Raw genomic sequence first — 27,132 nt, 5'->3', positions numbered from 1 at the left:
GGCTCAAGGGCTGCTTCAACACCGCTGTTATACGACTATTGAACAGTCCCATTGTATGATAGGATGAACTCTTGACTTCACAATCTACCTTAATGTGGCCTTGTACCTTATTGTCCGCTGGTACTGCAGTTTCCCTGTAACAGTAACACTTCATTTTATAATCTGTTATTGCTCTCCCTTGTACTACATCAGTAGAATATTGTAATGAAATGATTTGTATGGAGTGCATGTAAAACCAGTTTTTCACTGTACTTTGTTACATGATAATAATGAACCAAATTATAGGTCTATCAATTTACCAATATAAATTTGCTGCAAATTGTTATTGAGGTAAGTTGACATGAAATGAAGGACATTGAGTTACAGAAAAGTACAGCACAGAAATAGGCCCTTTGGCCCATTTACTCCATGCTGAACCATTTAAACTGCCTCGTCCCATTGACCTGCACTCAGTCCATAGCCCTCCATACCCCTGTCATCCACGCACATATTCAAATTTCTCTTAAAAGTTGAAATCAATCTTGCATGCACTACTTGGGCTGAGTCCTAAGCCTTTACTCTCTGTATACCCATGACCGTGTCATCACCCACAGCTCCAATCTGCTAATTAAATTTACAGATGATACTAAATTGATTGACCTTATCTCAAATAATAACAAGGCAGACTACGGAGAAGTCATCACCCTGACACGGTGGTGTCAAGAAAACAACTTCTCCCTCAACGTCGCAAAAACAAAGGAGCTGGTTGTGGACTACAGGAGGAACAGAGACAGGCTCACCCTATTGACATCAATGGATCTGAGGTTGAGAGGGTGAACAGCTTTAAGTTCCTCTGTATACACATCGCCTAGGACCTCACTTGGTCTGTGTGGTGGAGAAAAAGCACAACAGTGCCTCTTTCACCTCAGATGGTTGAGAAAGTTTGACATGAGTCCCCAAATCCCAAGGACTTTCTACAGGAGAGCATCCTGACTGGCTGTATCACTGCCTGGTATGGTAACTGTACTTCCCTCAATCGCAGGACTCTGCAGAAAGTGGTGTGGACAGCCCAGCTCATCTATGGATATGAACTTTTCTGCTATTCAGGACATTTACAGCGACAGGTGTGTAAAAATGGCCCAAAGGATCATTGGAGGTCCAAGTCACCCAAGCACAAACTGCTCCAGCTGCTACCATCTGGGAAACGGTACCACAGCATAAAAGCCAGGACCAACAGGCTCCAGGACAGCTTCTTCCACCAGGCCAGCAGACTGATTAACTCATGCTGACACAATTGTATTTCTAAGCTATATTGACTGTTATGTTGTATATCTTACTGTACATACTGTTTATTAGAAATTACTATAAATTGCACATTGCGCATTCAGAGACGTAACGTAAAGATTTTTACTCTTCATTTATGTGAAAGATGTAAGAAATAAAGTCAATTCAATACTTACGCTGGCAGCTCTTATGGCCCTCTGAGTGAAGGAGCTTCCCCTCATGTTCCCCTTAAACCTTTCACCCTTAACCCATGACCTCTAGTCATAGTCCCACCCAACCTCAGTAGAAAAAGCCAGCTTGCATTTACCCTCTCTATACTCCTCATAATTTTGTATACCTCTATCAAATCTCCCCTCCATCTTCCTAGGAATAAAATCCTAGCCTATTCAGTCTTTTCTTGCAATTCAGGTCCTCCAGTCCTGGCAACATCCTTGTAAATTTTCTCAGCACTCTTTGACCTTATTTACTTCTTTCCTGTAGGTTGATTACCAGACCTGCACACAATACTCCAAATTAGGCCTCAACAACATCTCTGATTCTGATTCTAAGCTTGATTCCTGATTCTGATGATACAACTTCAACATAATGTCCCATCTCCTATACTTAATACTTTGATTTAAGAAGGCCAATGTGGCAAAATGCTTTCTTTATGATCCTATCTACCTGTGCCACCATCTTCAATGAATTTTGGACCTGTATTCCCAGATCCCTCTGTTCTACTGTGCTCCTCAGTGGTCTACCATTCATTGTGTAAACCTACCATGGTTGGTCCTACCAAAGTCCAACATCTCACACTTGTCTGCATTAAATTCCATCTGCCATCCAGCTAGTACAGATCCCACTCCAAGATCCAAATGTTTTCCTCGCTGTCCACTGCACTCCAAGTCCTGTGTCATCCACAAACTTGCTGATACAGTTAACCACATATTCATCCAGATCATTGATATAAAAGACAAACAACCACAGACCCAGCACCAATCCCTGCAGCACTCCACTAATCACAGACCTCCAGTCAGAGAGACAGCCATCTACTACCACTCTCTGGCTTCTCCCACAAAGCCAATGTCTAATCTAATTTACTCCATCATCTTGAATGTCGAGGAACGGAATTTTCTTGACCAACCTCCCATGCGGGATCTTGTCAAGTGCCTTGATACACTCCATGTAGACAATATCCACTGCCTTTTCTACATACACATTCCTGGCAACTTCCTTGAAAAACTCTATAAGATTGGTTAGACGTGATCTACCATGCACAAAGCCATGCTGACTATTGCTAATCAGTCCATGTATATCCAAAAACACATACAGAGACCATAAAAAGTATTCACCCCCATTGGAAGTTTTCATGTTTTTACTACATTGGATCACAGTAGATTGAATTTAACACTGACCAATAGCAAAAGACTCTTTGGTGTCAGTGAGAACTGATCTCTACAAAGTGATCTAAACGAGTTACAAATATAAAACACAAAATAATTGATTTCATGAGTATTCACCCCCTTTAAGATGAAACACCAAATCATCACTGGTGCAGCCAATTGGTTTTAAAAGTCACATAATTAGTTATGGAGATCTGTTAATGGGTACCTGTGTGCAGTCAAGGTGCTTCAATTGATTGTAGTAAAAATACACCTGTATCTGGAAGATTCAGTTTCTGGTGAGTCAGTATCCTGGCAAAAATTTCACTATGAAGACAAAAGAACACTCCGAGCAATTCCGCAAAAAGGCTATTGAATAACACAAGTCAGGAGATGGATACAAGAAAATTTCCAAGTCACTGGATATCCCTTGGGGTACAATTAAGTCAATCATCAAGAAATGGAAAGAATATGGCACAGCTGTAAATCTGACTTCAGCAGCCCACCCTCAAAAACTAAGTGACAATGCAAGAAGGGGACTAGTGAGGGAGGCCAGCAAGAGACCTATGACAACTCTGGAGGAGTTACAAGTTTTAGTGGCTGGGATGGGAGAAACTGCTCATATAACAACTGTTGCCCAAGTGGTTCACCGGTTGCAACTTAATGGGAGAGTGGCAAAGAGAAAGCTGCTGTTGAAAATAACTCGCGTAAAATCTGGGCTAGAGTTTGCCAGAAGGCATGTGGGAGACTCTAAAGTCAGCTGGAAGAAAATTCTATGGTCTGATGAAAGTCAAACACTGCACATCATCAAAAACATGCCAACCATCCCTGCCAAGAAGCATGGTGGTGGCTGCATCATGCTGTAGGGTATGGGCAGACATGTACGAAATGGAAGAGATGAGTGTGAGTAGTGTTGATGGTGGAGGAAGGAAAGCCACTTTCTTTGAAGAAGGAGGACATCTCATTAATTCTGGAATGAAAAGTCTCATCCTAAGTATATAAGTGGTGGAGACAGAAGAACTGAGAGAAGGGGATGACATTTTTGCAAGTGATAGATTGGGAAGAGGTATAGACCACGTAGTTGTGAGAATCAGTGGGTTCATAAAAGGTATCAGTAGATAGTCTTTCTCCAGAGATTGAGACAGAGAGATGGAGAAAAGGGAGGAAGGTGTTGGAAATAAATCAAGTAAATTTGAGGGCAGGGTGGAAGTTGGAGGCAAAGTTGATAAGGTTGATGAGCTCAGCATGGGTGCAGGAAGCAGCAGTTGTCGATGAGGCACAGGAAGATTTGGGGAGAAGTATCAGTGTAGGCTTGGAACATGGACTGTTTCGCATAACTGACAAAAGGACAGGCATGGTTGGGACTCAAGCGAGTGCTTGGTTTGAGGGAAATGGAAGGAGCAGAAGAAAAAATTATTGAGTGTGAGGACCAGTTCCATCAGATGGAGGAGAGTAGTGGTGGAGGGGAACTGGTTGGGTCTATTGTCCAGAAAGAAGCAGAAAGCATTAATGCCTTCCTGAAGGGGGATGGAGATGTATAGGATCTGGACATCCATAGATAAAATGAGATGATCAGGGCTAGTGACCTTGAAGTCATTAAAAAGATCAAGAGCATGTGAATTGTCATGGAAGTAGGTTGGAAGGGACTGAACTGGGGGGGATAAAACTGAGTTGAGGTATGCAGTTATAAGTTTGGTGTGGCAGGAACAAGCAGAAACAATGAGTCTACCTTGACAGGCAGGTTTATGGATCTTGGGTAGGACATAGGAACAGGAGGTGTGGGGTAATAGAAACATAGAAACATAGAAAATAGGTGCAGGAGTAGGGCTTTCGGCCCTTCGAGCCTGCACCGCCATTCATTACAATCATGGCTGATCATCCAACCTGCCTTCTCCCCATACCCCTGATCCCTTTAGCCACAAGGACCTTATCTAACTCCCTCTTAAGTATAGCCAATGAACTGGCCTCAACTGTTTCCTGTGGCAGAGAATTCCACAGATTCACCACTCTCTGTGTGAAGAAGTTTTTCCTCATCTTGGTCCTAAAAAGCTTCCCCTTTATCCTCAAACTGTGACCCCTCATTCTGGACTTCCCCAACATCGGGAACAATCTTCCTGCATCTCGCCTGTCCAATCCCTTTAGAATTTTATACGTTTCAATAAGATCCCCCCTCAATCTTCTAAATTCCAGCGAGTATAAGCCTAGTCGATCCAGTCTTTCGTCATATGAAAGTCCTGCCATCCCAGGAATCAATCCGGTGAACCTTCTTTTTACCCCCTCTATGGCAAGAATGTCTTTCCTCAGATTAGGGGACCAAAACTGCACACAATACTCCAGGTGTGGTCTCACCAAGGCCTTGTACAACTGCAGTAGAACCTCCCTGCTCCTGTACTTGAATCCTCTTGCTATGAATGCCAGCATACCATTCGCCTTTTTCACCGCCTGCTGTACCTGCATGCCCACTTTCAATGACTGGTGTATCATGACACCCAGGTCTCGTTGCACCTTCCCTTTTCCTGATTGGCCACCATTCAGATAATAATCTGTTTTCCTGTTCTTGCCACCAAAGTGGATAATCTCACATTTATCCACATTAAATTGCATCTGCCATGAATTTGCCCACTCACCTATCCTATCCAAGTCACCCTGCATCCTCTTAGCATCCTCCTCACAGCTAACACTGCCGCCCAGCTTCATGTCATCCGCAAACTTGGAGATGCTGCATTTAATTCCCTTGTCTAAGTCATTAATATATATTGTAAGCAACTGGGGTCGCAGCACTGAGCCTTGCGGTACCCCACTAGTCACTGCCTGCCATTCTGAAAAGGTCCCGTTTATTCCCACTCTTTGCTTCCCGTCTGCCAACCAATTCTCTATCCACATCAATACCTTACCCCCAATACTGTGTGCTTTAAGTTTGCACACTAATCTCCTGTGTGGGACCTGGTCAAAAGCCTTTTGAAAATCCAAATATACCCCTATAAGGTTGGTGGCAGCGGATGGGAGGTCCTTCGAGTTAATGTCAGTGGTGGTTGGGGAGACAATGGGTTGGAGCTCCATAGTGGGATCCTGTTCGAGGGGTAAGTAAGGGGAGGTGTCTGAGAGTTGTCGCATGGCCTCAGCAAGGTAGCAGTCAGTCCACCAGACTACTGCAGCACCCCTCTTGTCTGCGAGTTTGAGGTGTTTAGAGTTAGTGCAGAGATCAGAGAGCAGCGCGTTTGGAAGGAGTGAGGTTAGAGTTGGAGAGAGGAGTAATCAAGTTGAGATGGTTGATGTATTGTTGGAAGTTAGCAATAAAAAGATCCAGAGCAGGCAGAAAACTAGAGTGAGGTGTCCAGGAAGAGGAGGGTTGGAGACAGGAGAAGGGGCCATCAGTGTGGGCTGGAGAGTCCTTGCCAAAGAAGTAGGCGCTGAGATGAAGACAGTGGAAAAAGAGCTCAGCGTCATGGTGGACGCTGAACTCACTGAGGTGTGGGTGCAGGGGAATAAATGTGAGGCCCTTACTGATGTTCCGCCTCAGAGGAAACAGTGAAGACCTGGTACGGTTGAAAGCTGGGATCAGCGGGGGAAAGAGGGTTGGAGTGTTCAGGGAAGGTGGGGTGGGAGGAAGTTGGAGTCTCTTGCCTTAGAAACGTCAAGACAAGACAAACATGGAATCTGTTGCAGATGTCAGAAATAAACACTCCTCATACACACATTATAGAATATATTCAAGACTAAGTTACAACTTTTTAGTCACAAAATGTGAATGAAAGTGTATGAATAGCAGACAAGAAAGCCGAGTGGTGAGTAAGGTTCTGCTATAAAGTATCAAGGGTAGACAGCCTGCTCCTGTTTCCATTTCTATGCAAACCATTACAGTACCTTCTCCCCAGGTCTAATTCACAACTGTTCACTTGTATAGCCACCTTATGTACAACTGGCAGCTAACATACAATAACCTACAGTTCTATTTCCAGAAGGAGAGTGCCAGATTAAGCCTTCTACTCAAGCAAAGACAAACTATTTTACTCTACACTAGCCTTCTTAAAAAATTTAGAGAATGATTTGGATTTACACATAAGCAACAAATGACGGAATATATAGTTTAAACATATAATGGGGCTACAGTCGGAGGTCATGGGTTAAGGGTGAAAGGTGAAAAGCGTAAGGAGAACATGAGGGGAATCTTCTTCACTCAGAAGTTCTTCAGAGTGTGGAATGAACTGGCAGCATGAGTGGTGCATGCAAGATCAATTTCAATGTTTAAGAGAAGTTTGGATAGGTACATGGATGGTAGGGGTATGGAGGGCTATGGTTCTGGTGCAGTTCTGGAGTAGGCAGTTTAAATGGTTCAGCGTGGACCAGATGGGCCAAAGGGCCTGTTTCTATGCTGTAGTTTTTTATGACTCTTATGACATACAGAATCAAATAGGATCAAGTGTGAGGGACTCATCTGAAGTCTCAGAAGTCTAAGAGAAAAGATGAGAAGAAAACTCCACTATATGCCGGTTAATGCAGTTTAAGCATCCAGAATCCAAGACGACCTGACAGAGGCAACCCCACTAACTTTCACACAGTTTGCCAGGCTACTTCTTAATTTATAATTCTTAATTCATAGCCATGAACTGGTGACCATCCAATGAAAAGCAAAACCCTAATTGGCCACAATTGATCTTTTCCAAAGCAAAATGTTAACTCTTCCCAAAATCCATTTGAAACAATGATCAATTTTAGGCTTATTACTTTTCCTTTACTTGCTACATTTGGGCTAGACCCTCCAACAGATAAAAAGCTGTGAGTTTAGAACAGGAGCAATAAGGACCAAGCAATAAAGCTTATTTTAAAGACTAGATCATGATTGACCGATCATCCTGAGTTCCTAGATGGAAGGTACAATAAGTTCTGGCATTAACTGACAGATGGGGTTGTTCAACATAAACAGAGAGTGAGAGGTAGAGAAACTGAAATTGTGGACTCTGTTAAAAGAGAGATCAGTGTAAGATTGAAGAGAGACTAAAAGAGCAAGGAGTACTATCATGGCTATGAAAGAGTATGTTTCAGTGAAGATTTAGGTAGATATGTTATGGTGAAAAGGTGTGGGGAGGGCGGAGGAAGCAAGAACGTGGCTCACTAAAGGAGAGAAGTAGGCTTAACGTTAACCAGAAAGGGATTTTCCAGGAACATGGCCTGTCTTCCCCTGCACCAACTTGTCCCACCTCAGATCCATCATCAATACTGTATTTCTTCGTTCCACAGTGTTTACGTACGCACTATTCTCAGACTGACTTCTGTGATAGTAACGATCTCAGGGTGAACTTGAGATGGATCATTTACTTGGCTCCTTGGTCTAAGTATGATCATTGCAGTTTCAAACTTGCTTTTAGTGCATACATGGAAGCCCTCACCGTTGTAGAGGCTGGGACAGCCCCTCCCATTAGTTTTTTACTGACTCACCACAATTCATGCTAGTTCAATGAGTTGCTATTAATATAGCTTTGACTCTTCATTCATCTGAGGTTAATGCCCTGGCTTTGATGTAATCCTGGAGAGTAATGTGGTGTATTATGAAATAGCAGATCAGGATGACATACAATTCTACTGATGCTGCTGATTCTCCTCAAGACTTCACAGGTGGTTAGTTTTGAATGGTCAGATCTATTCTGTGTCTATCCTCTAACAGCACAATAACAATTATAGACAACAGGATGGAGAGCGTCTGCTGTATAAAAATGGTTCCATAGCTCGATGGCATGGTCACGTCTACCAATATTAGCATCTAGAACAATAAGATTTGCGTACATCTACTTTATCTCTCATGTTGGTCAGATTGTGCTAGCTCTATCAGTTGTAGAGGTACCAATTTACTTATGATCATAAACATGGAAGCACCCCATCCAGAATCCATCCCGTGGTCCTTTTATTCACATTGTTTCTTCCACAGTAGGTTGCAATAAGAAGAGATTTCTTCACCCATGTTTCACCTAATGCCGTGAGTCTTCATAGGATCCGAAAACAATGTTCTAAATTCCAAGGGCTACTCCCTCTCCCTGAATACATTCTCTCATTGTCTGTCCTGGGACTGGGACAGGACACACAAGGATAGATCATTCTTATTTTGCTTCAGCATATTTGTTATTTGATACAACCAAATGGAAGTTCAGAAATTTTTAAAGACTCACTTAGAACTACTGTGAATCTGGACTCTTAGAATCAGAATCAGAATCAGAATCAGGTTTATTATCACTGGCATGTGACGTGAAATTTATTAACTTAGCAGCAGCAGTTCAATGCAATATATAATCTAGCAGAGAGAGAGAGAAAAAATTAATAATAAATAAAATAAAAGATAATAAATAAGTAAATCAATTATGTATATTAAATAGATTATTTTTTTTAAATGTGCAAAAACAGAAATAATGTATATTAAAAAAGTGAGGTAGTGTCCAAAGCTTCAAAGTTCATTTAGGAATCAGGTGGCAGAGGGGAAGAAGCTGTTTCTGAATCACTGAGTGTGTGACTTCAGGCTTCTGTATCTCCTGCCTGATGGTAACAGTGAGAAAAGGGCATGCCCTGGGTGCCAGGGGTCTTTAATAATGGACGCTGCCTTTCTGAGACACCACTTCCTAAAGATGTCCTGGGTACTTTGTAGGCTAGTGCCCAAAATGGAGCTGACTAAATTTACAACCTTCTGCAGCTTCTTTCAGTCCTGTGCAGTAGCCCCTCCATACCAGACAGTGATGCAGCCTGTCAGAATGCTCTCCATGGTACAACTATAGAAGTTTTTGAGTGTATTTGTTGACATGCCAAATCGCTTCAAACTCCTAATAAAGTATAGCCACTATCTTGTCTTCTTTATGACTACATCAATATGCTGGGATCAGGTTAGATCCTTAGAGATCTTGACACCCAGGAACTTGAAGCTGCTCACTGTCTCTACTTCTGATCCCTCTATGAGGATTGGTATGTGTTCCTTCGTCTTACCCTTCCTGAAGTCCATAATCAGCTCTTTCGTCTTACTGATGTTGAGTGCCAGGTTGTTGCTGCAGCACCACTCCACTGGTTGGTATATCTCACTCCTGTACACCCTCTCGTCACCACCCGAGATTCTACCAACAATGGTTGCATCAACATGGTTAGACTGAGTAAGAATGGCAGATTTCCTCTCTTTAAGGCTAATGTGTGAATCAGAAGAGTGCTTTTATCTTAATTTTAAGATAAGATAAATTAATCAACTGAATTTGCATTCCAGAACTCCTATGGTGAAATCTGAACTTGTTGGTCTGGCTTGTTGGTTTAAGTACTGTTAAGAACCAGGTCCAGCTGAGAGATCATGATTCTGCCTTCAGATCAGGGGATAAGACAGCTCTCAGGCCAGCAAGAGATGCACTTACTTGCACTATTGGGAAGGCAAAACAGGATTATTCACAGAGAGTATTCAGCCATCTCTATGACACCAGGGATATTAATGTGCATGTGGCAGAGCGTTCAGTCCATAGCAGACTACAAGTCCACCCTGCTAGTTGATGACACTGGTGCTTCTCTTCCTGATAGGCTGAACGTCTTTTAAAATCAATTTGATGCATGAGACAATGTGCTGACAAGGAAGGACTCCCCCCGCCACCCCCCAGGAACAGGAACCCTTTCTGGCTGCAGCTGATGCCAGGAAGACCTTAGCCAGGGTCAGTCTATGTAAAGCTGCAGGGCCTGATTACATAGCTGGTCAGGTGCCGAGGGACTGTGCAGCCCATTTAACTGAGGTTCTAACAGGCATCTTCAACATCTCTCTGGAAAAGTCTACTGTTGCCTCAGGCTTCAAGGCGGCCAACATTATCTTGGTTCCCAAGAGGGCACTAGTAACCTGCTTCAATGACAACTGTCCAGCGGTAGTAACCTCAACAATAATGAAGTTCTTTAAGCTACTGGTTATGGATTGCATTAAATCCCATCTTCCTATTTACAATGGACCCTTTCCAGTTCGCTTATCACTCAAATTGGTCCACTGATGATGTTATAGCCTCTGCACCCCACTTCGTCCTGTCCCACCTGGAAAATGATGCTTCATATGCCAGGATGCTGTTATTCGATTTCAGCTCAGCATTTAATACAATCATCCCTCAGAAGTTGGTGGGTGAACTGTTCTCATTGGGTCTCAACACCTCCCTCTGTAACCAGATCCTGGACTTCTTGACAGAAAGGCGACAATCAGTCCACGTAGGCAGAAGCATCACGAGCTCCATCACACTGAACGCCAGTGTCTGCTCAGCCCACTGCTGATGCATGACTGCACTGTCTGATCAGCTTAAACTGAATAATCAAGTCCGCTAATGACATAGCAGTGGCTGGCCTCATCAACGACGACGAGAGAATGGCATACAGAGAGGAGGCAGAGTGGCTAGTAGAATAGTGTGAGCACGGCAACTTGAGTCTCAATGTGGATAAGACCAAAGAGATGATTGTGGACTTTAGGAAGGTGCAGTATGCGCATGTGTGGCTCCTCTGTGGAGACTGTTAAGGGCACCAGGTTTCTGGATGATCTCACCTGGTTCCTCAAGACCACCTCCTTCATCAAGAAAGCACAGCAGCATCTCCACTTTCTGAGGAGATTGAGCCGCCATTTTAATCAATTTTTACAGGAGCACCATCAAGAGTGTCCTGGCCAGCTGAATCACTGTCTGGTGTGGGAACTGTAAGGCATATGACCACAAGTCCCTACATAGGGTTGTGAGGATTGCTTAGAGGATCACTGGGATCTCTCTTCCACCCGTTAGAGATATTTATCAGGAGCATTGCATACACAGGGCCCTTAACATTGTCATTGAGCCCTCCTATCCATCCAATAATTTCTTTGACCCCATACGTCAGGCAGGAGGGACAAGAACTGTCAGGATGGGAAACAGTTTCTTCCCCCAAGTCAAAAGACTACTGAACTTCCTGGCATCACCTGGGTCTCACCATGTATGAAACATCAGTAACGTTTATACTTTACTTTTTAGCTTGTATTGTATGCACCTCATTTGTGGTAATCTGTATTACTTTATGTGTTATGTGTGTGATTTATATGTACTATATTGTGCACTTTGGTCTGGAGGAAATTGCTTCATTTGATGGTATACATGTCTTTGGTTGAATGTAGATATGGACAGAGAAATGGCGGATGGAGTTTAACCCCGAGAAATGTGAGGTGTTGTACCTTGGTAGGGCAAATGCAAGGAGACAGCACACTGTTAAGGGGAAGATCCTTAACAGTGTTGCTGAGCAGAGAGATCATGGGGTCCAAGTTCATAGCTCCAGGTAAGTAGCTATGCAGGTCGATAAGGTGGTTAACAAGGATTGTGGAATGCTTGCTTTTATCAGTCAAGACATTGAGTTCAAAAGTAGAGAGGTTATATTGCAACTTTCTAAAACTCTGGGTAAGCCCCATCTGGAGTATTACATACAGTTCTGGTTGCCTCACTATAGGAAGGATGTTGAGGCTTTGGAGTGGGCGTGGAAGAGGTTTCCCAGGACGTTGCCTGGTTTAGAGGATGTCATAAGAGGCTGGACAAACTTGGGCTGTTTTGTTTGGAGTGGCGGAGGCTGAGGAAAGATCTGATAGAGGTTTATAAGATAGAGTAGACAGGGAGTATCTTTTTCCCAGGGGAGAAGAGTCTGATACTAGGGGACATGCATTGAAGGTGAGAGGGGGTAGGTTGAAAGGGGATGTGAGGGTAAGTTTTTTACTCAGTGGTGGATGCTTGGAATGGTGGTGTGGTAGTAGAGGCAAATACTTCAGAGGCTTTAAGACACATCTAGATTGGCACATGAATATGACGAAGAGATAGAGGAATATAGACGGTGTAGGTAGGAGAAATTATTTTATGGGGTGGGGGAGGGTTTGATTTACATTTGAGCTGGTTTGGCACAACATTGTGGTTCAAAGGGCTGTTTCTGTGCTGTACTGTTCCATGTTCTAACTTGAACTTGAAGTTTCTGCTAAATTAACCTATGCATTCATTCTTGCAATACAATAAGCAGGAATGTTTTGGATATTAATGCTTTGCTGCATAAAATTAAAGTGTTTGTAACGACAAGGGTGTGGAAAGTTCTTTTGTGGTCTTAAGTCTGATGTCCAAAATTTAATTTAGAATATTTACTGTAACTTACTGGAGTGCACCTTTTGCAAAAAGATTCTTGGCTAATTATTGGACAGCATCTAATCTATTGGTAAATAATCTTTATGAACCAGACTGACTCTGTTTTGCCTTATATCAGGGGTAATGAAAGCGATTGAGACATGGTAAAAAATGCTTTGGAACAAGCAGAAATAAGACATCAACCTGATCCTGCTCCAAGCCCTCCCTCAGCCTGCGTACAAGTATGAAGACTGGTGCAGCCTCTCACACCTGCTATCCCTACATAGAAAAAATGCCAGAAAATTTTGGAATTTGGAGCTTTTAATAGCCATCGGCTAAGTCGGAGTTTAAAAACAAAATTTTACTCCTCGGCTTATTTGGTACAGTGGTAACATTTCAAATCACTTATCACATGGCTTTAAAGACAGTCTGTTCTGAGACATTTCCAAGCTGGGCCAAATTTCATCCTTGCAGCAACCAATGAGTAAGATCCACAGCATGCTTGCAATTTAGATACTGCTTACATCAGATAAAATTTCCAGAAACCTGACATGCTTTACTGATCTACACCAGTTTATATTATCAATTTTAAGTTTCCATGAAGATATTTCCTCCTGCAAATGCTTTAAGAAACACAAAAAAATCCAGAACAGTGGCCAAATTGCAGTAATTAGTGTGCCAAAGTGTTTTTATTGCTTGATACATATAGAAATAGCACAGGTAATAAATAGAAACCATCATACATACTTCAACACTGAAGGAATTAATCACTAAGTGACGATCCCTATGTTTAACCAAATCTTTTGATAACTAGCCTTTTTTTGGTAGTTACAAATGGTTCAATCCTCAAATTGACTACTATTTCTGTTGTACAAAAAATAATTGTATGTTTTAATCTTTGTTACCTTAGAAGTGTTCTACAGATCTCATCCTGCAGAGAGATCAGGTTGTGAATACAGCTCAATTTACAGCCTAATTTAAATTAAGTGGATTAGCTGGAAGATACCATGAGGCACACACCACTGTTTACTTAATAAATCATTTGCTCACAATTTCAAAACAGCTTCAAAATGCATGACGTTGATAAGAAAAAAAATCAGGAAATCATCATGCATATTAATTTTTTTAGGAACTGGGGAGGCAGTTGAAAAAGAAACCTCTCCAACACAGTTCAAGGTTCCACTCTTATATATCCATCTATACAGAAAGGTGCTTGACTTCTTCTTTGCTTGTCACATTTAGTAAATGACTCTGTTTGTAGACCTTTCAAAGTCTCAGCATAAACTAGCTGTATTGCTAGATTAGGAAATTACAGTATACTTACAGTAAGCAGACAAAAGGTATAACTGAAAAAAATGTATCAACTTTATTTAGTTAAGTTATATCACCAAGAAAAGTGAAGTTCAGGAATTTTAAAAAAAACCTGCCTGTGCAAAATGGTGGTGGAGTTGGGAGGGATCATCCAAGAACTACTGCATCTTATACAAACTTTGAGATCCAGCTCTTTAAAATAGATCAGGTGCTTCAATGACTAGTTATATTACAATAAACATAATGATGACAGGAATGAAGCTGAAAAACATCAGGATTAAAAAAAATGTAACTCAAGAAAATGTCAGCTGTTCCTGCCATCCTATTTTGATTAATTGGACAAATTGATAAGGACATAATTTTCCAATTAATCCTTCAATTGTCAAAAAAAAACAGAGAAATTGTTAAAATTAGTATATCAATTCATATATCAGCTCTTTAAAAAGGTAATGCATGTTCTCAGTTAATAACATTTTACAACACAAAATATAAACAAATGCATAGCCAAGCACAGTCTTCTCTGTATTATATACCTATATAATTAGATACATATCATAAGCTTTCATATAGTTTTAAATCACATCAGTATCTCTTTGTCGCCTTCCATCCCTCCCATTTAGTAAATATTTTTACATTACAAAAATTTACATGTGTAGACATTTTGCAGCTTTACAACTTAGTATTGTAGATTCCCAACTTTTTTTATTCAAATTAAAGCCTAACTTTGTTATCCACCAGAATATAAAAACTGAAGTGAAAGTTTAACTAAATCTTCTTGCCTAAGAAGCCAAATTGCAATATTTCCCATTAAACAAGTACATTATCTCAGCCTGTCTCAAAAATGTCAGAAAGTACAATTATCGCAGAGATCAAGATTAGAATGGCAGTTTTCCGATTCATTTTGTAATGCAGGCGAAAAGAAAGGAAAAAAATACAACTTGATCTTATGGCATAAAAGAATAATGCAGAACTTGTAAGACTGAGTTAGGCATAGAACTCCTCTTGCTTTTGTGGCTTTTGGTAGCCTCCGTTAGGTTGCTTAGATTCATCCAATGTGTAGCTTCCCTCATCCTTTTTCTTCATTCGATATACCAACACTACTATCAGCAAAACAGCAATCATGAGTCCCACAAGTCCTCCAGCAACAGCACCTTGAAGGTAAAAGGGCAAAGATGTAGTTGTTAATTAACTCAGAGAATTTTGTAATACTGGATGATGTTCCAAATTCTGATATCCACAGAACATATCATAATTATTAAATCCCACACCCCAAATTTGAGCTGCCTTAGCCACAATACATGCATAATACTCCTCCAATTTGTCACTACATAATTATTATCATCACTGTTTCCTGTTCTACTGGCCCTCATAATCTGAAGGCAGAAAATAGTAACCACATAGAATAAGTTAGTTAGTGCAATTGGAAGGGTTTAAAGATAGGAATGACTAGATCCTAGGATTGTTTCAAGACTTCTAAAGCATTTTAAGAGTCAAATTGTAAGTTTGCATGGATTTGTTAAAGGAAAATCATATTTAAGCAATCTGATAGTTTTTGATGCAACAGAGAATGCAGTTAAGATAATACATTGATATGGTGCACATTGACTTCAAAAAGCTTTTGATAAGGTGACACATAACAGAGTTATCAGCAAGGTTGAAATATATAGCATAAAAGGAACATTGATTACATGGAAACAATGTTGACTGAGTGACTAACAACAGTTTTGGTGAATGGCTCTTTTATTCAAATAGAGAAAAATACACTCAGGGCCCCACTTTATTAGATACCTCCTGTCCTAATAAACTGGCCACTGAGTGTATGTTCACGGTCTTCTGCTGCGGTTGCCCATCTGCTTCAAGGGTCAATGTACTGTGCACTCAGAGATGCTCTTCTGCACACCACTGTTGTAATGTGTGGTCACTGTCGCCTTCCTGTCAGTTTGAACTGCTGATCACTGGATGTTTCTCTTCTTGTTTTTCTTGTAAACTCTAGAGACTGTTGTGCATGAAAATCCTAGAAGATCAGCTGTTTCTGAGATACTTAAACACCTTGCCTGGCACCAATAATCATTCCATAGTCAAAGTCACTTAGATCACATTTCTTCCTCATTGTGATGTTTCGCCTGAACAAAGGAACGTCTTGACTATGTCTGCATGCTTTTATGCATTGAGTTGCTGCCGCATGATTGGCTGATTAAATATTTGTATTATCAAGCAGATGTACAGGTGTACTTAATAAAGTGGCCACTGAGTCTATTTTAATGCCAGTTATTCAAACCTGAAACCAGAATTTCAGCAATACTGCTCCTTTCTGAAAAGCTGTGTCTTCATCAGAAGATGTAAATACACTTCTGTGGGTGCTGATAAATCATGTGCAGTTTTGCAGAAGTTTCTGTATTTATCTGCTACTTTAAAAAAATGGTTGCCGTAGGAAATGAAAAGCACATACCTGCCAATAATTCACGCCTTTCCAAAATACTCTGAGATCTATTGTAATCAGGCGAGATGTCTTCTGCTGGTTTGACTAAACTTGGCTTAGCGTTTACGAAAGTTTCTTTCTCAGCATCACTGATGAAATAGTCCTCTGTTCGATTGTCCAAATCCACTATTATTGTTGCATCCTAAATAAAGCAGTTCAGATTGCTTAAGATTTTAATTAGAAATAATCTTTTGCTGAATTTATTTTTACATTGCTTTAAGAATACTTCAAGATCACATATTTTAGTCGTTGATGCAACTATTCATATTTACACAAAATACTAAACTAGTAAAAGGCGGTTTTGTGACCAGAGTTGCTAATGCAACAGAAGTTTCAGTGTGTAAACTCAAAGCTCAACACCACCGTATCATAAAAGAGAAATATCTTAAATATTATATGCTTCTATGCTAGTTCTAATATCCACATAGTTAAAGTAGACCCCATCCACAAAACTACCAATAAGCCTAATGTGAAGTTATCTCCATTGCTAGTTGGATTTCCATGGAGGTTTTTGAATTGCCTCCAAAAAGTATAACAGACTTTTTGGATCTACAGCAATGAGAAATTTTACAAAAGTATTTTAAGTTCACAAATGAAGCAACTTCAGTTTGCTAACATATCTAAAAAAGTTTAGCAGTCTGGTTTTGATTACTCAACTGGCATTGATGAAAGTTGTTTGAATTTTGTGCTGATCATTATTAATCAAACTCTACGTCCTGAAGCAAAAAGGAATCTGTTTAAAGAAAACTAAAAAAAACTGTAGAATGCTCTTTCATTAAGCTCATTTAATCTTTGATAATGGACAAATCAGATTCAGGAAGAAAATTTCAAAATGGGCATACTTTGCAGTAAAATCAGCCATAATACCCAATGTATAAACTCTATCCCAATATCAAGAAATGTATTTTCATTAGTGAACATGAGATATCACTCTACGCCTCTTAATTTAACAAGCTGACTGCACGATTGAATTTGCATCTTACTATGACACTGTTCAGATCAAGATGTCATTTGGTTATGACACTTTGCCTGACCCTGTCAGGAGTGCCTTACATAGCATTTGTGGCTGGGGTGGAGAGTAAAAGGCGAAGGGAAATGTCAGGCTTGGTGTACTTGACTGGAGGACAAATTTGCAGCCAAAGTTAAGCATGGGGCCATGCCTTTATCTACCTGTTGATACTCTCACTTTGGAATGAGGATTACTTTGTGTGTCAGACTGGAGGTCTGCTAGTAGTCAGTCAGGCAGCTTGAAGGAGTGGACGTGTAGTGCGGATCCAAGTGGAGGGGTGGAGGGGAAATTATAAAGCAAGTTTGCTTTATGTTCTACACCTTAAATCAAAATGTTGTCAGGATGCTTTATACAGAATTGTCATCCTTCTGATCTGCATATTTTGATGCACTTCTGACCGGAGAAGTATATTATCACTACTGTTATTTACAGATTAATTTAACAGATAGCCATTTTATGTTTTATATTAAAACATTAAATTACTTTCTACTACTTTAGAGGAATTTACAACAAACTAAATTTTTGGCTAAAGTGGCCAAGATCTTTTATTAGCTGGCTTTAATATTCCATTATGGGATTAATTCATTTAAATAAGAATAATCTCTTCAACAAAAGTAATCTAAACTTCAGTTTTCTTTCAAAGCTCACCTCTTGAGTTACATTATCTTCCGTTAGTCCTGTTGTAGTTATTTCATTTGCTGCAATCACACTTGACACAGTAGAGGATTCTTCTTTGATGACAGCAGTTGCACGGTTAAGTATCCTGGGTGCAATGTTAGATCTAGTTGTATGCATTTGAGAAACAGTAGCAGTAGTGTCATAGTTGGCGTTAGCACCCCGTGCCAGGAAATTATTAGTTGCGAATTCAGGAACAAGCACATCAAAGTTTTTCAAAACAGTAGTGGAAGACATCGGGGTGGTGGTCAATGTTGTGTCAGTAGTGGTGTTAAAAACCAACACATCGGGATGTACTTGCACTGTGCTTAAATCTTTCAACACATCTTGGCTTGAGATCTCAGTTACAGGTACTTGGCTTGAGTAGTGTGAACTGCTTGAAGCTGTTGAGGGCACTGTTTTTGTATACTCTGCAGTAGAATAGTTTTTTTCCAGCATAAAGCCATCTGCAAAAAAAAAACGAAAGAAAATAATGAAACTGGTGCAAAGTTAGAATGCAATCTTCATTTAAGCTCTGCTGATGGTAGAAGGGCAAGAGGTGAGGTATTAGTTCCCTGGTTGCTAGGAAATCTTTTATTAAACATGACGTAATACATGGTTACCAGGAGCATGAAGTCCAAGAATCATTGTGTAGAGTTGCCCTATCACATGGTGTCAGTAAACATAATCATTGCTGAGTACTATGTACACCAACTCCTCAGGATTCTTTCATTCAAAACAAACCTCCATCTTAATCAAAATTTGGGGCAATCAAATCTAGCTGGATCAGGATACATGTACAAAGTCCAACTGATGTTCATGGTGAATGGTGCCTTTTTCAGATGCTTAGCCTTGTTTCAGAGTATGCATGATTAACTATGCCTCAAACCGGAAGTTGTCAGATGCCTCAGGTACCAATAAGAATCTCGTTAGCATCATTGCAACTGTGCATTTTATTACAGGCACATAATCTTAATTATGTTCTACAGATGCTGGTAAGGGATATACTCAGAGCATCCTGGTTCGCAGATGCTGCATCGAGGTGAAAACAAAGAAAGCATAACATAGAGCATAGAAATTTACAGCACATTTCAGGCCTTTCGGCCCACAATGTTGTGCCGACCATGTAACCTGCTCTAGAAGCTGCCTAGAATTGCCCTACTGCATGGCCTCTATATTTCTAAGCTCTATGTACCTATCTAAAAGACTCTTAAAAGACCCCAACATATCTGCCTCCTCCACCACTGTTGCCAGCACTGCATTCAATGCACCACTCTCTGTGTGAAAATCTTATCCTTGACATCCCCTTCGCACCTACTTCCAAGCATTTTAAAACTATCTTAACCCCCTCGTGTTAGCCATTTCAGCCCTGGGGAAAAAGCCTGCGGCTGTCCACACGACCAATGCCCCTTATCATCTTATACACTCCTATCAGGTCACCTTTCATCCTCTGTTCTCGAAGGAGAAAAGGCCTAGTTCACTATTCTCATAAGGCACACTCTCCAATCCAGGCAACATCCTTGTAAATCTCCTCTGCATTCTTTCTATTGTATCCACTTCCTTCCTGTACTGAGGTGACCCAAACTTAAGGACAAACAAGACAAACAAATTCAATTACAGTGGATTCCGGTTGATTGGGACACATTAGGACCTGTACGTTTTAGCCCTTTAGCTGAAATTTCATGGAAATAGTTAAAAAGGTATAAAAAAGACAAGCTGACTAATAAATTATGTATTTAAATGAAATACAGAAAAATTAGAACAATACAATAGTACTACTAACTCTTATAAACCTGTGTATTAGTTTTCTATTAGTAATCTACAGAGGAATTCATCCAGTGTACGGAATGAACAAAATCAGCGTGGACATCTAGTGCAGATAACAGACTACTTCATACAATGTAATCAATGATTGCAACCTTTAAATCACCATTTGCATTGTTACATTCAAGATGCTGATGGATACCTTCAAATTCTTCATAGTTCCTAACTTGCTGAAGTAGTGATACCGCTTCATTTTTACACTCCCACCTGTTTCTGATATCTCCAAGCCTGAACACTTGAAACCACAGTGACCAAAACAGTTCTGATGATCTTACTGCTTATTCCTCAGTGACAAAAATCACACAAACATACGCAACTGGTGCTATTAAAAACTGGTCACTCTACCGGCCACACAAGTGCGGACACTGAGACTAGTTGGAACCTGTTCAGCAACATTCTCCTGTCCCAATTAAACAGCATAGTGTCCTAAATAAACAAAGGGAATCATGGCAATTTTTTCAATTAGTTTTTGTTCTTTAAGAGTTGTCCCAAATAAGTGGCTGCCTCAATTATCCAATGGCCCAATTAACCAGAATCCGTTGTATTTACTTTTTGCCTTTTCTCCTTACAGAAAGCCTCAGTACATTCCTCTTGGCTCACATAATATGCTGGTAATTTGTGGCACATTGCATTTTTGGAAAAATTCTCCTACTTGCCATGGCAACAATAGGTGCTTCTCTTTGCTCTATTGGCTGGTAAAGGGGCAGGAAAGTAGAATTGTGAGACAAGCTGATTTCCTACCTGTAATAACACAGCTCACCACATCAGCACATTTATCATATTTTGACTTGGTGAGAATTTTAAAGAGTTACCTCTGGTTAAGTGTTATCAGCATCAAAAATCGAAGCAAAAAAAAACAGATAAAAATGTCTAGAAGTCATAGGACACTAAAAAGAAACACTCACCACCGGAACCGGAACCAGAGTAAAAGTCATCATCTTCGTCATCTACAGTATAGCTGCCAGATGCTTCCAGTTCATTGGACAGTGAGCTTTTCGGCCACTCTGTAGAATGGACAGCCTAATATGGACAAGCAGAAATTTACAATTATGAATGCAAAGGAAAAGAATTTTATTTCAGTTTTGCACTTAAAGTTTCATAATCTTGTATTCATTCAACGTTCCACACAGTAGGCTTACTCAGAAAGTCAGAAAGCATGGGATCCAGGAAGTTTGGCCAGGTGGATTCAGAATTGGCTTGCCTGCAGAAAGCAGAGGGTCATGGTGGAGGGAGTACATTCAGATTGGAGGGTTGTGACTAGTGGTGTCCCACAAGGATCGGTTCTGGGACCTTTACTTTTCGTGATTTTTATTAACGACCTGGATGTGGGGGTAGAAGGGTGGGTTGGCAAGTTTGCAGACGACACAAAAGTTGGTGGTGTTGTGGATAGTGTAGAGAATTGTCAAAGATTGCAGAGGGACATTGATAGGATGCAGAAGTGGGCTGAGAAGTGGCAGATGGAGTTCAACCCGGAGAAGTGTGAGGTGGTACATTTCGGAAGGACAAACTCCAAGGCAGAGTACAAAGTAAATGGCAGGATACTTGGTAGTGTGGAGGAGCAGAGGGATCTCGGGGTACATGTCCACAGATTCCTGAAAGTTGCCTCACAGGTTGATAGAGTAGTTAAGAAAGCTTATGGGGTGTTAGCTTTCATAAGTCAAGGGATAGAGTTTAAGAGTCGTGAGGTAATGATGCAGCTCTATAAAACTCTGGTTAGGCCGCACTTGGAGTACTGTGTCCAGATCTGATCGCCTAACTATAGGAAGGATGTGGAAGCATTGGAAAGGGTACAGAAGAGAGTTGCCAGGATGCTGCTGGTTTAGAGAGTATGGATTATGATCAGAGATTAAGGGAGCTAGGGCTTTACTCTTTGGGAGAAGGAGGATGAGAGGAGACATAATAGAGGTATGCAAGACATTAAGAGGAATAGGATAGAGTGGACAGCCAACACCTCTTCCCCAGGGCACCACTGCTCAGTACAAGAGGACATGGCCTTAAGTTGAAGGGTGGGGGGACATTAGAGGAAGGTTTTTTACTCAGAGAGTGGTTGGTGTGTGGAATGCACTGCCTGAGTCAGTGGTGGAGGCAGATACACTAGTGAAACTTAAGAGACTACTAGACAAGTATAGGGAGGAATTTAAGGTGGGGGGTTATATGGGATGCAGGGTTTAAGGGTCAGCACAACATTGTGGGCTTAAGGGACTGTATTGTGCTGTACTATTCTATGTTCATCGATATGCAGGGAATGGAAGAATGTATAAATTCTGTACAAGCAGAAAAGCTTTAGTTTACTTCTGTTATCTTGTTCCGTGCACACTATGTGGGCCAAAGGGTCTGTGCACTGTACTGTTCTCTGTTTACCTTGTTTTTGATTTTTATTTCAAACATCCAAAGAACTATAGAGGAATAATTTTGATTCTGATCATTAAAATGCATAAACTGACTTGCTACAGAAAACAGCATTTTCCTCTCTATTCTAGCGAAAGAACTTGAATCCGTTAAACATCCTTTGAGGTTTCAGAATAAACTCATAAATGGAGTAGACTAGCTTGATCTCCTTCACAGTTCAGATGCAGACATTAAATAAACCATTTCAAACAAAGTACTGGTAATTAAAATCATACAGCTGAGGCTTGCAATATATGTGGTTTCACTTCAAAACTAATATCTTCCTGTTGACGGCATTATTTCCCCTTCCGCCTACAAAACACATTGGAAGCAATGTTATTTGATTTCATTTTGGGGGATTTGCGCAGAGTAAACGGTTTGATATTGATTAGCCCTTAGTTTGATGTATGATTCTCCAGAGCAAAATTCATAACAGCTTTTAAGAGGACAATGGATAAATATTTGAAGTGGGTAGTTTTAACGAGAAAAAAAGCTGATTAGGCAAACCAGCTCTTTCGGAAGTAAACTAAACGGGATTCCACTTTTAACACCAGATGTTAGACAATTAAAGATCTGGGCTTACAGCCCAATACAGCATTGCTGTTCATCTCAACTTTCAGCTTCTGTGGTGTCCTTATACCTGCATCTTGCTTCACCATAGAATTTAGTTATTGTACTGGGAGATTCTGTTGAAGTACCAAGAATGGTCTTAAAATATTTTTTAAAACTGCTTGCTCTATGCCATATACTGTAAGCGTTAAATTCAAAAAAGAAATCGTTTGAAATGGAGAAAGTGTTTACCAATGCTAGATGTATTATTTTTCAATTAATTCATCCTTTGGCATCTGGTTGTTCTGCCAAAGCCAGCATTTATTGCCCATTCCTAATTGTCTTTCAGAAGGTGATGATAAATCTCTGTCAATAAGCAATGCAATACTTTTTATTGAAGGTGCACTCACGGGTGCTATCTTTAGCCAACTAGGGAAAACAGTGCTTCAAAGCTCAAACCAAGCTCAAATCAAAGCTCCGACCAAGGTCAAAGCTCATGTTCTACCAAAAGCATTGACTCCTGCCTTCCTGAACACTTATGAGACGTTAGCTACCAGCAGGAGATACCTGTGAGCATGGAAAACTATCACCAATGCTCTCTCCATAAAGTCTTACAAATCCACTGGCATGATTACTGAACTGACATCAGAGTCCCCTCCTAGGTCAACCACTACAGCACTGAGAGGATTATCTGTTTTGAGTTGCCGACCACATTATTTCATGCCCACCGTTGGAATCCTGAACCAGACATTGTACTCCAGGTTCTATCACGACAAAGGTTACCAGGTGAACAGAGGGAAAAGGGACATTCTCACAACATCCTTGAAAATATGTAACATCCACTCGGTCTTGTTGGAAATCCTGGCCTATGGCGGATGGAAATGAGAACCTTAAGTCCACCTGTCTGGATCCTCATGACCCACTTCCATTGGCAACTGAGTCAGTGGAACTACAGGACTCAGGTAAAAGCATGTAATTCTCTATCCTGAGTGACTATCTGGTTAGATCAAGAGAACAGTTGGGCAAGACAAATTAAAACATTGTGAAATGTGAAGTAAGAATGGAAAAACAACACTTTGAATGGTACGAAATTTGGTACGGTAGAAATATGGGATCTGGATACATTGCTTCAAAAAATGCAGAAAGTAAACATGCAGGTACGGCATGCAATCGGAAATGCAAAGGTTGCTGTCCTTTGGTATAAGGGACACAGAATTCAAAACTCTTTTTGCAACCATGTAAGCCATTAAAAAGAAATTGTATACAATTTTGGATTACAACAAGATATGCTTCCTTCGGAATTAGATGCACTCAATTGGCTCCTGGGAGGTTGCTGCGTGAGAAGTATTTGAGTAAGATGGTTTTCTGCAACTGAGATAATTTCATAGTGATAAAAAAAATCTGAGCGGGATTGACTACACATATACTGAGAGGCATGGATGGAGATTTGAGATCCTGAGATTAAGGCTCACCATCCAAGGGCCATTTCAAATGAGGAGAATACCTTCTCTCAGAGGGCATGATATTCTGGAATGTTCCAACTCAAAGCGCTATGGATGCTCAATTGTTGATAATATTTGAGGGTTAGACCAAAGGACAAGCATATTTGGGTTAGGTTGGAAAGAGAATTGGAGCAGAATCAACCAAGGTATTTTTGAAGGCGGTACTGTTGATGCATGAGGTTATGATGCCTACTCCAACTTCCCTTTCTGAAGGAAATATGGCAACTACTCTGGCCGCATTAAGGCCTCACAACGCAACAAGGTAACAGCTCAATTGTATATTAGATCTGTTATTTCTTCAGAAGCTCAATGCATAAGTCCAGATTTTAAAACAGTGACACTAAAAACATCCACCAAGTTATGTCATCTGTTGAAAGGAACATAGATTTTTAGAATCATAGAGAACTGCAGCAGAGTAACCAACTCTTTGCTCCATCTAGTTCGTGCTGATCTATTTTCTGCCTAGTCCTATCTGGACCATTGGTCTCCATACACCTCGTATCCATGTACTTATCCAAACTTATTTTAAATATTAAAATCAAAACCCCATTCACCACTTCCACTGGCAGTTCATTGCACACTCTCAACACCCTCTGAGTGAACAAGCTCCTCTTCATGTTTCCCTTGAGCATAACTGGAGACAGACTTTAAACTGAAATACACATAATTTAAGTGAGATAATAATAAAAACTTTTACTCCATATGTTCTATGTTTCTACATAATTGGCAAATTATTTTTTCCCCAGCAAGAAGTGCCATTGAACTTTATACTTTGAATATGCTTTGGTAAAATAGAATTGACTTGGCAGGGAAAATGTGCACAAACAAGGCATGAACTTGAACTAATTCTCTTTCAGATATTCCTTTTCAACTCTTCCCTTTTGGGAGAAGTTATTAACATTATAAAATTGCAGTTCTGTAATTTAGAAAATGGTTCGAATTATTCAGAAATTCACATTCTCCAGAACTGTGAAATACCTACAGGAATCAGAATGATCCCTTTAAATTTCAGAATTGATTCCACTGAGGGGCTAAAGTTTTAGCCTCAAGAGTGAGCTGACATATAAAATCTAGCAGTCATAAAAGTTAAAACTGAACATTTAATTACATTTCAAAATATGTGCATAAAACAACCATGCCTAATTTAATGGTGAGTCATGAATTTCAAAACAAAAATACATGCAACCCCCTCATTACAAAGGGGTTGTGTTCCTAGAAAATTATCTATATGCTATTTTTTAAAACGTGGAGCCATGTGTTCTGCACATGTTTCAAGAAACACAAGTTGAAATAAGATAAAGTTTATTATTTTCACATAAACTTTATTCTGTATCTTAAATATTCAGGTTTTAATTTGTGAATTCTGTAAGGGCAAAGTTCCTTCACCTAAATGGCTGTAAAATGGATTAGCATGACTGGGCTTTTATCAAGATATACAGTTCCAGGTTTTTAAGGGTCATTTTGTTAATGCTAAAATAATTCAAATGATTAACTTCAATATCGCAAGACAAGTCATAATTTTCTTCATGATCATTCTTAGCATTCTAAGTCATTTTTATGTATCCAAGGGTGTCTTTTGATGGGATATATACTGAGGTGTCAGCATTTTAGAAGAATTACAGTATGACATGTAGAAACTTTACCTTACCAAGGATTCCATATCAGGTATCCATCCCTGATATCTGAGCACTTAGACAAACTGAAAAAATCTCATTAAAGCTACTTTAATGCATACTGTATATCCATGAATTGACTTAAAATCCCAAGATCACCTTCAAAACCTTCACATTCTTCCTCCTTCTGTCTGTATAGTCTCTCCTGTGTCTTTGCTTATAGCAGACAAAAAAACCATTTCAGGGAGGTAGCACCATCAATTTGCGGGAGACTCCCAGAACTTCCGGGAGAGGTGGGATGTCTTCAATAGAGTAGCTCTTTAGCAGCTAGCCAGCTAGTTTAAATAACATTCGCTATGCTAATGAACGAATGACATCTGTTAAACTCACCTCAACATGTCTTTTTACATTTTCACCCACCATGGGCAATAGAAAAGTCACTGTTGCAAACAGTGCAGTGAGCAACACTGTCATTATTTTTGACCCCTATTAGGCAGGGGTACACTTTAGTGTGGTCTGGGGTGACGTACTTTTATATTTTCTTTTTTTGGAACTCTCTCTCTCTCTCTCTCTCACACTCTCAAAAAAATCAATTTCCGGGACATTGTATATCATTTACGGGCATCAGGGAGCCACTATTAATATGCGGGAGACTCCCAGAACTTCCAGGAGAGGTGGGATGTCTGTTATAGTCTTGGATATGGGAATCAAATAATGGGAAACAACCACAGCACAGTTAATATTCGTTTGAAGTTATTTTAAGAACTGGACTGCCATAAATTTATCAGATGCCCTTCACTAACAAATTCCACGGGGTAACACTGCTTCCTTGTCATGCTTAGCCAATGATTGGGATGGTTTGTGAAGAATGCACTGAAATCTGCTTGAAGCTTTTTGGGTGAAACCCTAATTTACTTACAGGATATCGGACATCATCGTCAATGCCAGTAACTATCATTCACCCTAATGGGCCTGAGAAAGTGAGCCACTTTCATGACTTGTCATGATCGTGGTCTTGAAGTTATTCTCACAGTGCTGTTGAGGAATTGAATTCCAGTACAGGGATTTCCTGGGATTATGGATGA

The 27,132-nt window shown here is 40.3% G+C and overlaps 1 protein-coding gene across 2 annotated transcripts in view; it reads right to left on the bottom strand.

Annotated features, from left to right (window-relative positions):
* Positions 1–13,091: 13,091 nt before the first annotated feature.
* Positions 13,092–27,132, bottom strand: part of LOC140210021 (uncharacterized) — a 50,746-nt gene continuing 36,705 nt past the window's right edge. Inside the window, exons 2-5 of one of the 2 annotated variants that reach the window (XM_072278774.1) lie at positions 20,904–21,015; positions 18,166–18,638; positions 16,479–16,650; positions 13,092–15,180 (exon numbers count right to left, since the gene is read on the bottom strand). In XM_072278774.1, coding sequence (XP_072134875.1) covers positions 15,014–15,180; positions 16,479–16,650; positions 18,166–18,638; positions 20,904–21,015 — 924 coding nt within the window. In that variant the 3' untranslated portion in view covers positions 13,092–15,013. Of the gene's footprint in view, positions 15,181–16,478; positions 16,651–18,165; positions 18,639–20,900; positions 21,016–27,132 lie in introns of both variants that reach the window. The other variant, XM_072278765.1, reaches the window with a different exon arrangement.

The sequence above is a fragment of the Mobula birostris genome, chromosome 2 (genome assembly GCF_030028105.1).
Source record: "Mobula birostris isolate sMobBir1 chromosome 2, sMobBir1.hap1, whole genome shotgun sequence".
NCBI lineage: Eukaryota > Metazoa > Chordata > Chondrichthyes > Myliobatiformes > Myliobatidae > Mobula > Mobula birostris.
This window is presented reverse-complemented; position numbering and strand designations above follow the sequence as displayed.